The following is a 12,385-nucleotide window of genomic DNA, read 5'->3' as shown; positions in this document are numbered from 1 at the left end:
CTTCAAGCGACCTCGGGATGCAGGATCTCGTCGCGTATCGTGGTGACGCATAGACACACGAGATTCGGCGTTGTTTCCCGCCAATCTCGTCACGGTTGCACCAGAACAACGGGGACGCCGCGTCGGAGGATCCATCGAAGGAACACGATGTCAAGTGTGTCATGTCGCGAATCCGAGGATCCTGCACCGATACATATACATAGCATTGTTGTTGACCTTGCCGATTAGTCGGGATCCCAGCACAAGAGATGAGACAGAATCCTGCGCCGATCGATTGCGATTGGCGCGACACCCAAAGAAGAACGACGAGATGAATCAGCGAGTCATCTGGCGTCGGAGGCTAACGATTGGCCCGGAAATTTCACCCTGGCCGTGTTTGAAGATCTGTGGCGGCCGTCCCTGTGTGAAGGATTAAACTGGTGATGATATCAATGGCCAGTGCTCTTTGCGAAGGATTCAAGGTTCCGCAGGGGAACGCGCAATCCAGCCAATCTTTGCGTTTGCTTCAAAACCTCGGATTGTTGCGGCTGGCTGCTTGCGAGTACCTGAACCTCGAACCTGCGTTCGTCGTGCTCGGCAGGCGGCAGATATCGACATGTCACTCCTGGTACCCTTGTACATATACTGGAGTCAGGGGCGATGAGGCGTAACAGCCCCGAAAAATCCGCACTGCCACGGGACGCGGGATGGAAGCGTCGAAGCAAAAGAAGGGCCTCACTTTCTATCCTTTTGGAAGAACAATTACAGCAAGAGGCAACGGGGTGGTGCATGGAAGCCGGGTACCACACACATGGACGGTTGAAAAGCAACTGCTACGCTCACCGCCGTGGAACCTTCTCTCGCGCGCCGCATGCGCAGCCCGTGGAGCGATCCCTCAGGCCAGAAATCCGGCGTCCAGAAAGCGTTTCTCCCAGCGGTACCCCTGCGTAAAGTTTGGGCGAGGACCTGTCAAATGCAAGCATCCGCTAATCGCAGTTCGCTTATCACCTAGCGTTGAGCCTCCAACACGTCTCCACCTGCGTTAGTCTTGCGTGGACGGCATGAACCCAGCTTGGCAACGGCCCTGAATCGTCAACCGTAGCCTCGTGGAGAGGGCGGCAGACGGTATCCTGTCAGTCATTAGGGCTTGCGTTCCCGCCATGCGGCGTGGGTCGTTCGCCAACCTTATAGTTCTTCTGCATCTTCCAAAGCAGCGCCGGCGCTGGCGTTCACATTACCTGGGTACGACGTTCTTCACGATGTCGACATGGGAGCAGATGTACACCGATATGGTGCTGCATGCACCGGATCCAGATGAGGAGTTGCCCTTGTCGAATCGCAGGGCGACGATGTTCGGCACCACGCTCACTTTCTTGGTACGATGTCGTGATATATCTCGATGTATCATCCACTAACCACGCAGATAGATCATTGCATGGTTTGCAGTTTTCTTCCGTCTGTATGTCCGCATCAGAGTCGTCAAGGAATTGGGCTGGGATGATGCATTTGTGTTCCTTGCTCAGGTACGTTCACCGTTGACAGCTTTTACGTGTTTGACATGAAGCTAACTCCATTCAGTCGTTGAACACGGCAGCCACCGTCGTAATGTGTCTTTGTAGGTGGTCTACGATGCTTGCGGTATGATCTCGCGACTAACATGAGTAGCTGTCAAGCAGGGACTGGGTGAGCACATGTTGTACATTGGCTACAACCGTCTAGTAGAATACCTGAGGGTATGCTTATTCCTCAACTGGATGATTCGACTTGCTAACCAAGCCAGTTGTACTACTTCGAAATGGCCATATACGTCACCAACTGCGGCGTCATCAAGATTGCTCTCTTGCTCCAGTATCTCCGCATCTTCAAGGCTGGACTTATGCGGTGGATGTGCATCGGCCTCCTTGTCGCTGTGACTCTCTGGGGTATCGCCTTTTCGATCACTGCATGGTTTCCTTGCTTTCCAGTGCGCGGGTACTGGGACCGCACTGTATCTGCGAATTGCTACGGCTTCGGACTCGGAGACCTTGACAGCTTCATCGCTACATACAAGGCGCAAGCGGCCACCAACATGTTGTTCGATATCTCCATCTTCATTGCGCCAATGGTGTTGTTCAGAACACCAAACCTGCGATCCAAGAACGTGTTCGCAATGGCTGGCGTATTCACCTTTGGAGCTGTGTAAGTCGCTCATGCCACCCCGCCCAAGCATCCCGTACTAACCTGCTCGCAGCGTTGTCGGAACATCAGTATGGCGACTCCACGGCATCGTCGAGACCAAAGGCGCAACCTATCCCTACGTCGACTACACCTGGTGGTCACCAACTCTCATCATCCTCACATGCCTCGAAATCGACCTCGCCATCATTTGCGCCTCCATGCCAATCTTCTGGCCCATCATCGAGAAGTCGCTCAGCGCCATCTTCGTCAGCTACGAAGTCCAGGTCGTCGAGGAGCGCGTCGACGACTACGGTCTTACCTACGAGCTGGAACACATGAAGGGGGACGACAGGCCATGCAGTATAAAGAGCAGCGGGACGAGCACACAAGAGTTGACGAATGATGATGAGGAGTCACATCCAAGGAGACCACAATTTACGGTGGGCTTTGATCCGCTTAGTGAGGAGCAAAGAAACAATGGGTTAAGTACGAATGTTCAGTCGACAGCTCAGCCGAAATGGCAGCTCTAGATGGTCACGCATATACATCTCAAAACCAATAAAAACATATGCAAACAATCACACAGCTACAATGCACATACTCTGAATGCAACAGCAATGTAACTGACACTATCTTCTCATCAAGACCTCCCTCGCCTCACACCAACACTCACACATCACCAGCCTACGTCATTCCGACTCCCCTTCGGCCCGCCATCCACGCAACCTTACCTTCCGCACACCTATGCACTTCACCCAAGAAACCTCCCTGCGAATACCACCTCACCCCACAGCCTTGAAACAGAAAACCACCGAAGACATATCTTCGGCCTCATGTGTACATACAGTATTACCACCTTGTCCACCCCACGCAGCTGTTACGGCCGAACGAAAGGTGTCGCTGTCATTGAATCGCAAAGCGCGATGTCAATGTCACAAAGTACCACCGGCAACAGCGACACTAGTCGCGCGTCTAGATCCGCCAAAGGCGTCTGTGTCGCACGCTACATCCCGGTGTAACTAATCTGGGCAATCCATCTCCGTGGGGGCGCACTGTTGTGTTGGCTGGAGCAGGTACAGCCAAAAAATTCTCCGGGCCTTTAGTGGAGAGTTGCTTGATTGCGCGCAGTTGTGCATGAGTAGAACGGGGTCATGTGGGTGATGGGGTTATGGGGGGCTGGGGTGCGAGATGTGATGCGTGTTGCATGTGAGGCTGAAGGTCCGAAAAGATGTCCATGCCCAGGTGGATAAGAGTAGTGCGTTGCGTGAGACGGGAGGGGAAGGGTGGAAGGTGGGAAAGTATGGCGGTAAGCTGGGAATTGCACATCGGGGAGGTGAAGTCGGTCCGATCGGAGGTTTATCGATAATGAGATGTTGATGGATGGGCGATCTGGTGTGACGCGCAGAGCTTCAGCTGAGATGGAGAGGTGGGTGGGGAGAAGGTGTGGCGAGATTTTTGGGTGTTGGAGAGAGTGGTGTCGGGAATAGTGAGAGGGTGCATAGGTGAGTAGGGTGATGGTGTGCAAGATTCGCCGACAATTGTACTTCTTTTTATGCTGTGGAACTCGCCATCGTCTACGGGATTGGCCTTTCGCTACCTGCAGTCTTCAATGCGCAGCCTTTACTTTGAAAATCTCTTGATCTTTGCATCGTCTGTTTCCCATCTCATGTCCCGGAAGGTCTGTACACCCAGTCGAAAACTCTCCAAAGTATGAGCGTGAACTTTGAGGATCTACACGTCTCCATCATCTCATCCCTCAAAGAACATTGCGGCTGAACATTCCGCTCCACCTACGCTGATCTTCACATGAAGAACTCAACCACTTCCCAAGATCACCACCACATATTACCCCGAAACCCAAACGTCGACGTTAGAGCAGGTTGCCTAAGGCGAGCACTTTCTGGTGCGATATTCGTGTCCACGACCAGTCAAACCTTAGTGCACTGCGCCGTTGAGAGGCTAGTGGTTAAATGGGTGTGTAGTGGTTTGAAGAGACGATGGTTTTAGCTTTCGTTGCTTTTGCCACGTGCAGCTGGGAACTTGCTTTTGCTGATCTTGATGTGCATCACCCGCTCTCCCGGCAAATGTGAAATGGCGAAGCTTATTTGCCGTATGGCGCGTTGTGGCGTACACACCTCAGGTAGCTCTAGCCTCTAGGCCAGCTGGCTTGTTCCCGTGGAGAGGGATGCGCGCGGGGTTGCTGGTCGATAGCACGTTAACCTAAACAAATCTGAACAGGTCTGCAGCCTACATCGACATGAAAACATGCAAAGTAGGTGATCTAACGTCGATGTAGGCTCCAGACCTATCTAGGTCTTTTCTTGTATGAGGTGGTAGCGACTGGCATCATGCGTCATATGTCGTTCTGTCGCGTTCTCATGAGCGCAACATATCATGTAGTGAGCTGAAGTTGACTTGGGTGGGGACGGTGTGGTAGCAGTGTTCGCTGTCCCTGGCGAGACGCGTCGAAGAACACGCGTTTTAGCGCGAATGGACGGCGGTAAGCACCACCTCGTCACCTTCTCCATTCGCGGTCGGTCATCAAAGTCGTCGCCAATGTCAGGCTCGTCCGAGATTCTGCTGTCTAAGAAAGGTGAATACTGAAGCTTCCGCAAACCGAATCGCTGTGTGATAAAGAGCGCTAACCCGAACGGGAGGGTAGCGGTCAAACACGTTTCGCGTTCGCTAAATTCATTTCCTAGGCATAGTTTTTGACCACAACACACACTCATTGGCACCTTCTCAACCAATCATGGCGTCACCACAAGACTCGCCTATCATCATAGCCGAAAATGGGGATGTTTTATTCACATTACGCGACCCGGGGTTAGCCTTTGCCGTCTGGGAACGAACCGAAAACGATAGCGAGAACCACGCGGACGAAGGACGAGATGAAAAGCACGATACGCCCTTAGACGATGCGCCCTCAGACGATGCGTCTTCAGACGATACGACTCTTAATACCCCGACGACGACATCGAATCAGCCTGCGCCAAGTGAATCTATCCAACCTGATGTAGTCTACAAAGTCTCATTTCAGCATCTGATCTCTGCTTCGCCAAAGTTCAAAAGTGAGCTCACATCTTGGAGTGAAAGTCGCAAGAAGGAAGATGGCTTTTACCATGTAGGCACCGAAGGTTGGGATCCAGAAGCCCTTGTTATATTTCTGAACATCCTACATCTCCGCTATCGTCAAGTGCCGAGGTCGCTCAGCCTCGAACTTCTTGCTAAAGTAGCCCAATTGGTGGACTATTACAGATGTTGGGAGGCCTTTGACCTGATAGCCGATGTATGGGTAGTGCAAGTGAGCAAGGCACACCCTGTCCCCTTGGAATATAGTCGCGAGCTGATGTTGTGGATGCTCATCTCGTGGGTTTTCAAGCTGGACACGGTATTTCGAAATACCACCCTGAGAGCCTTGCGGCAGAGTGATGAAGAGTCCATCAGAGACATGGAACTCGCTATCCCGCCCGCTATTATCGGTGAGTTACATAAGTTCAGTCGTGACCAGGATATTGCTGACACATGCAGAAACGGTAGAGACACGGCGCTTAGACCTAATACAGGAAGTCATAGATGTCTGTAATAGGTGGACCGAGAAGTTCTGTGGTCCTTACCAATGTTCTCATGATAAAAATCAGTCATTCAATTGCGGCTCCATACTACTGGGTGCACTCACGAAGCAAATGTACAATATGCACATATCCTGGACGACAGCTGAGCCATTCAGTGGCCTCAGCTTGGAGGAACTTGAGCACGGCATCAAGTCGATGCGAATGCCTACTTGGCACGTACAGTATCCTCGCCCTCCCCCTACGGCCGAAGAAGAGAAACAAAGAAAGGAAGAATTCGAAAAGCGCCAAGCCACCCGCCCATACTACGACCGTGAACCATACAAGAAACCCGCTCCTGAACCTCCTTCCTACATTTACCTGCAGCATATTTGTTCCCTTGATCCAGTGGTCCGGGGCGTCCAATCGGTAATCAAGAAAGCACAGGGACTGGAGCTTAAGGATTTTGTGGATCGCGCTGAGACTGCGACAGACATAGCACCTCCTCAGAGCTGATCCAAGTCATGGAATTAGCGTCGTGTATGCACACATCCGGCTTGTATCAAAGTCCTTTCTAAAGCGACACGTATACACCAGGGACGTCGATCAAGCTACTTTCGAATGGTCCAGTGGGTTCAAGGCACGACGCTGTACGTATAGTATCAATGCGATCCCACGGTTAGGAATCCTGCTGCCCATCAACGTGTGACGAGTCTAGTACAGGCATGAGACGTGTAGAGCTGGACTGACTTGAAACGCTTCCAGCAAAGCGCAAGTGGTATTGACACAACGTGTTCGACAAGACCATATGTTCATGTGACTATGTAGAGGCTTTAGCTACCCGGATCTTGGTTCTTGGACTAGTGATACTTTCTACTTGAGGCTATTTAATTAGATGTGTCTCACATACATTTCGAAAGTTGTGGATAGCGCTTGGTCCTAGGTAGGTTTGCTGGCTAACGATTCTGACCCGGACAAAAGCCATGTGAGAACTTTCCGCGTGTTTTGGTAGTGCACAGTTTAGAGTACGGGTATGACTAGGCCAGAAAGAGAACCATAGAAATTTTGCAAGCTGTTTTTTTGAGAATCGACAAGAACAACACGTAGCTTTCACTTGCGAGTATTATGTCTCCGGAACAAGAGAAAAGGTCAAAGGACATAGGTAGTCATAGATGTTATTTTGAAATGGTGTGTATGCAGAGAGCAGTATTCGGGAAGCAAGCAGTCACTGAGAAGAGCTTTTTTGTTTTAGTTCAATCCACCGTATTGAAGAGGCTAGAGTAAGGCAAGGAACGCTTTCATACGCCGTGCTTGGTAGCATTTCGTAGCCAGTGTACGAGCGCGAGTAGATTCGATCACTGTGTTTTTGAAGCAACGCTTTGTATGGACGCTCTTTACTGTAACACATAACAATTTCCGCTGCACGTTTGTAGTATAATCTAAGACAAATCAAAAGCACAGCGAATGCCATGGTCTTGTGCCATGTTGTTTTGTCGAGAGACACAAAGCATGAGGTTCAGCGCTGGTAATTCGGAAAGAAACAGGACGCAGGCCATCACCTCTTTCGCATAACTATTTTGGTCTGACAATCCAGGAAGTGACAAATATGAGAAGGAGAAGGAGAAGAAGAGGAGGGGCAGAGGGGAAGCATCCTATACCCTCACTCTGATGCACGGTCTCTTCCATAAGGATGATAGCCGTCTTTTGCTTCTCTTCGCAAATGCTATGAATTAGAGCTCTCGATACACATCAGCGATGAAACTGTCTATTTGGATGTGCTGTGTACCTAAGAACGAGAGACAGGCGCGACAGCATATAAACAAATTCTTATGGGCTTTTGTTCCAAGCCACCCAGCGAAATTCAAGACAGCGCCGTCGTTTTTTTGCTAAATGAGTAAAGAATGTCGCAGTAGTCTCCAGCTGAAGGATATATCTGTACATCTCCCAGCCAAGGACTCGACACATTGATCGTGCGCTTGGTGTTTTTGAAGAAAACGCAGAGCAGCGCAGCATCTGGTCGTCCACGCTGAGTTTTCGACGTGTCGATTCTGTAAGAGAGGGAAAGATCCGAAAAACTGTGTAGCTCGTGGGTATGGCTCTTGACATTCTGAAAGACTTTTGTGTAGATGTATCAAGACTTATTGTAGACCAAAAGAAGCGCAGCCCTCACATCAGAGCATGCATGTTTTCGGTCGCTAACAGCCAAAGCACAACATCACACCACTCGTGTCGTTTTTGAACTCCTAGCATAGCCAAGAAATCCCATCGTTTAAGTTCTCTAGTGCTTTTGTGAACCCAGAAGCCAGAGAAGCCTAGTATCATGAAGCTGTCTTTGCGTTGCCATGTGAGAGGAGCAAGGCCGAGGGAGAGTCATGAAGACATTGTGTAGTATTTCTGTGAAGAAAGCCGGCGAAGGCGGAAACATTGTTCATTCACTCGTTCTTTTTTGTTAACAGAAAGTGAGTGCGAGATGCAAGAGAGGAAGGTAAGAGAGGACCTTGGGGACTTTAATAGCCTAGTAGTCATCACGTGCGCTTTATCAACCAAGACCAAAGATCCATCTTATTGCTGGCCATGAGCGTCTCGAGATTCGTTTCGAACCATGCTTTGGCTTTCTCCTCTATCTCAGTACTATTCCGTTATTTTACAACACCAGACTACCTCTTCAACGTCTTCTGCTTCTCCGCATCGACAACCACCTTCTCGCCCGCAACCCTCAATCCCTTCCTCCTCCTAACCTTATCCACATACCTCTTCGCCACATTTTCTCGGTCCGCCAACTCACCCAGATCTTCGAGTTGATCTTCAGTGAACGGCACCCAGAAGGGGTCTTCGTCCAGCATCTCAAAGCCAGCGAAGCGCAATTGCGGGCTAGCAGATCCAGAACTGCGTTTCCTGATCTCGTCGCTGAAGCCGAAAGATTCGGCGACAGGGAGAAGCGCGTTGATGGTGAAAGTCTGCGATCCAGTGGTAGATGCGGAGGAAGTAGATGAGAGGGTTTCAGACAGGATGGTTCCGCGGCGGCGCGTCAAGACTGCGTAGACGCGACCAAGGACGTCGGTGGAGGCTTGAATCTCGCAACTGTACATTGCGAGAAGCATGCGAGGTGACCAGTCCAGGAAGCCTTGGTGGATCGACGAGCGTACGGCTTTGATGACTTCACCTGTCAAGCGACCGCGGTCCTGTGCGCTCTCATCATCAGGAATATTGAGTATGACGTCCTCAAGGAAGACGGCGATGCCCTGAACGGGCTCGGCACAACAGGGGCCTTGTGCGGTGGCAAGCTGGAACGCGTATGAGATTGTGGAGGAGAAAGTGCGTGGGGATATAGTGCGATCGGCGGGGTTTTCTGCGTCGGCGTCTGGGGAAGTTGACTCGCGGAGTCTGCGAAGAGTTAGCAACGAAATGAAGACACGGACAGATATACGCACGCTCTACCACATATCCCATCCTTGGTTGCGTCGACGAGGATGTTCGGTCCTATTCTACGAGGGCCAAATGCTGTGATCTTCTCAATGACTTCGGTCCAGATTTCCTTCTGTCCCCTTGCCTCTGCGAACGCTTCCTTGAGCTGCTTCTTGAACTCCTCGAAACTCAGACTCTGTCCGATTTCGCGCTGTTCTGCTTCTTGTATACCATCGTCCTCGGCTCCATGTACATGATGCGGAGCATGCTCTCCTTCGTCTTCGGCTCGTCGTTCAGAGTATAGCTTCTTGATAGCACCTGCATTCTTGCCCAGGAATTCGGTGACGCTGGCTGGTAGCGGGCGGACCCGAAGGCGTACAGAAACGTGCTTGCTAGCTGTCTCGCCAACAACAGTTCCTCGTGGTAGGTTGGGGTCCTTTGGCGGGTTCATCTCTGTTGCAGCCACGATCGACTCTCGGTATGGTACGATGGGCTCACCAGCCTGGATCTCGCATTTGGCGAATCGCTCTTTGAGATCCTTCAGGCATCGCTCAAGATGCAATTCACCGGCTGTCAATATGACATGCTCTCCACTTGGCAGCTGCTCATACTCTGCGCATGGGTCACTCTGAACGAGGAGCTTTAGACCCTTGATCATCTTGTCTAGATCGTAAGGGTTCTCGGGTTCGAGCGCAACGCGCACAATAGGCTCTGAACCCATCTGAACACCAGCAAGATTGAGCGATCCAGGAAGCTGAGAACATAACGTGCCCGACTTCAAGATGTGACCCTCGAGCCCACCGATACCGAAAACGACACCGGCAGGGACAGTTGTAAGAGGCTCTAAGCCTCGCCCCATCATTAGATATAGCGCATTGATCTTGACCTTCTGCGGTTCCGGAGCGGCGTGTGGGTTGGCTGGGGTAAACTTCGGGCCGAGGACGTAGACTTCATCGCCGACACTCAGAGTGCCGGAGAAGATACGTGCGAATCCGATGAGATGCTCGGCTTCTACGTCCGGCTCTGGTGTCTCCTCCACAGGCGTCTCAGTCTCGCCGATAGCGGCAGAGCTCAGAGCGTCTGTGACACTACCGACATCAGCATCCTCGCCGTTGGCGATAGCCTGCTGCCGGGCGATCTCCGCCCTCTTCTTTCGCCCCATCTCCCTTGCTTCTTCAGCTGTGAGCGCACCGCCTCTTCGTTTGTTTTGGGGTAGTTCGCTGGAGGGTATGGAGATCATCTTGCTGACGTAGGCTACGACAGGATCGTTCTTGGAGGCCTTGAAGCTGGTCATGGCATCGCGCACTTCTGGTGCAACGTAGTCGGCGCCTGGAGAGCTGTCGATGAGTTCAGGCATGCGCTCGGCTTGCGCTTTCGAGGGTGGAGGCAGGTATTCGGTGACCGAGACTAGTAAAGCGGTCGATAGCGGAAGCCAAGCTGCGAAGAGTGCCATTAGGAGTGCGCGCGGGTCGCGCGAGCGCATGATATGTGCTGGAAGGTTAAGGTTGAGCGATTTGGTAATCTTCTCAACCAAAGCAGGATCTCTGTAATGGAAGGTATAAGTATATTGCTATGATACATGCAGACAAATCACGAAAGGGAAGGAAATCCACGCACCCCTTCCCGTTGTTACCTCCTGTAGTGGCCTCGTATACGGCCCATATGTTGTCTAGGACGAGCTGAACGAACATGGGCTTGAGGTGGCGGCCCTTGAGATGCTTGGAGCTGAGTACGCGCTTCGTCTTGGGATCTAGGTAGAAGTCGCCCCAAAGTACCTTTTCGAGGATGGAGCGCTTGATGCCTAGTTTCTTCTCGTACAGGCTGGCGAACTGTCTTACCGTGAATGCCCAGCCGTCGATGGCACTGCCGAAAATCACATTGTTCTTCTCTGGGGCGAAATATATGTCCTCGTCATCCTTTTCCTCGTACTCGGCGGGCGTGTTGGTTGTATCTATGCTGTCACCGTTTTCTAATATGGATGAGGATCGTGTGTCAGTCTTCTCAGCTGCAGCATTTAGTCTCTCTTCCATCTTCTCGCGCCATCGGAGGTCGTCTTCCATGCGCTCGCCTTGGTAGAAGCTGCCCATGACGGCGTTTACCTGTTCGAGCAGTTTGCTCAGATGTGTATATGCCTCTCCGGGGCTCATCTTCAGTTCTGTGATTAGCCTGTCCATCTTGTTGATGACGAGCAAGGGCTTCAGCTTCTCTATCCATGTCTGTCGCAGGACTGTGACAGTCTGACTACACACGCCTTCGACGGCGTCTACGAGCACGACAGCGCCATCGCAGAGACGTGATGCTGTAGAGACTTCGTAACTGAAGTCTATGTGCCCGGGCGAGTCTATGAGGTTTATCAAGAACTCCTTTTGCTCTGGCTGTGCTTCGGGCGCAGACCGTCGCAGCAGGGAAAAGTATAGCGAGATGGCGGACGACTCCATGGTGATGCCGCGCAGCTGCTCGTCGGGTCTCGAGTCGAGGTAGCGAATCTTGCCGGCGAGTTTGGGGGAGATGATGCCGTTGGTGGCGATGAGGGCGTCGGTGAGGGACGTCTTGCCATGGTCCTGCTGCATTCAGCACATGTCGGCGTCACGCGCACAGTCAACGTACCACGTGAGCGAGGATGCAAATGTTCCTGATGCCATCAGCCGCCTGCTGCAGCGACACCAGCTTGTCGCTCGGAACGACGGGCATCCTGGGCGAGCGTGGTCGAGACTCGGAGCTAAAACTGCTGAGGCGGTTGTCGTGTTTCGCGTGTCGATGTAACCCAGTCGGGCGCGGGGAAGGCCGTTTCGTGCAGATCAGAGGCGCGCAGGCCAAAAAGGGCAAATTGGAGGGGTGGAGGGGATGCAGCAGTGGTTGAGGTTACAGATTCGTTGTGTGGTTTGGGATGGGCGTTGAAGATTTGGATGAAACAGAGGCGCTACCACCCCGCCGCGTCACTATGGCTCATGGACAAGCTGCACCCTGACATCAGACCCTGCTGACTGCGAGCGACCCCCAACGGCCACCCTGCGGTCGCGTCGCATCGCGTGCGTGTTAGTCGTGGGATCATCGTCGCCGGTCTTTTGCTTGACCTCACCACTGCGACTCGGGCCTTGGTGCTGGCCATGTCCTTATAGCCTGTGCGCCTGCCGTTGCTGGTGTGGTTCGTGCCTGCCCCATGCCCATGCATCGCCCCTGTCGCCCTTGCCGATCTTGAATAACAGTTTGGATATAACGACCGCGCTCGAGCACCGCAACGCCCCTATAGCCTCCCGCCTACCTACACACCTTCACCCATACCACTATCGACC

At 52.2% G+C, this 12,385-nt stretch overlaps 2 protein-coding genes across 2 annotated transcripts; one reads left to right on the top strand and one right to left on the bottom strand.

Moving 5' to 3' along the window:
* Positions 1-1,328: 1,328 nt before the first annotated feature.
* Positions 1,329-2,666, top strand: J4E93_001981 (uncharacterized protein; the record flags this gene model as incomplete). The annotated part of the gene is made up of 6 exons (XM_049339929.1): positions 1,329-1,355; positions 1,407-1,502; positions 1,558-1,594; positions 1,645-1,712; positions 1,760-2,157; positions 2,210-2,666. 6 exons carry the CDS (start codon positions 1,329-1,331, stop codon positions 2,664-2,666), a joined length of 1,083 nt encoding a protein of 360 aa, XP_049202251.1.
* A 5,678-nt stretch (positions 2,667-8,344) lies between these two features.
* J4E93_001980 (uncharacterized protein) lies at positions 8,345-11,783 on the bottom strand (the record flags this gene model as incomplete). Its single annotated transcript, XM_049339928.1, has 4 exons — positions 8,345-9,071; positions 9,119-10,636; positions 10,710-11,653; positions 11,700-11,783. The coding sequence occupies 4 exons, from the start codon at positions 11,781-11,783 to the stop codon at positions 8,345-8,347; spliced, it is 3,273 nt and encodes a 1,090-aa protein (XP_049202250.1).
* Positions 11,784-12,385: the final 602 nt, after the last annotated feature.

Source organism: Alternaria ventricosa (assembly GCF_023758065.1).
Source record: "Alternaria ventricosa strain BMP 2768 chromosome Unknown scaffold_3, whole genome shotgun sequence".
NCBI lineage: Eukaryota > Fungi > Ascomycota > Dothideomycetes > Pleosporales > Pleosporaceae > Alternaria > Alternaria ventricosa.
The sequence above is the reverse complement of the archived record's forward strand: the minus strand, read 5'-3'. Positions and strand labels throughout refer to the sequence as shown.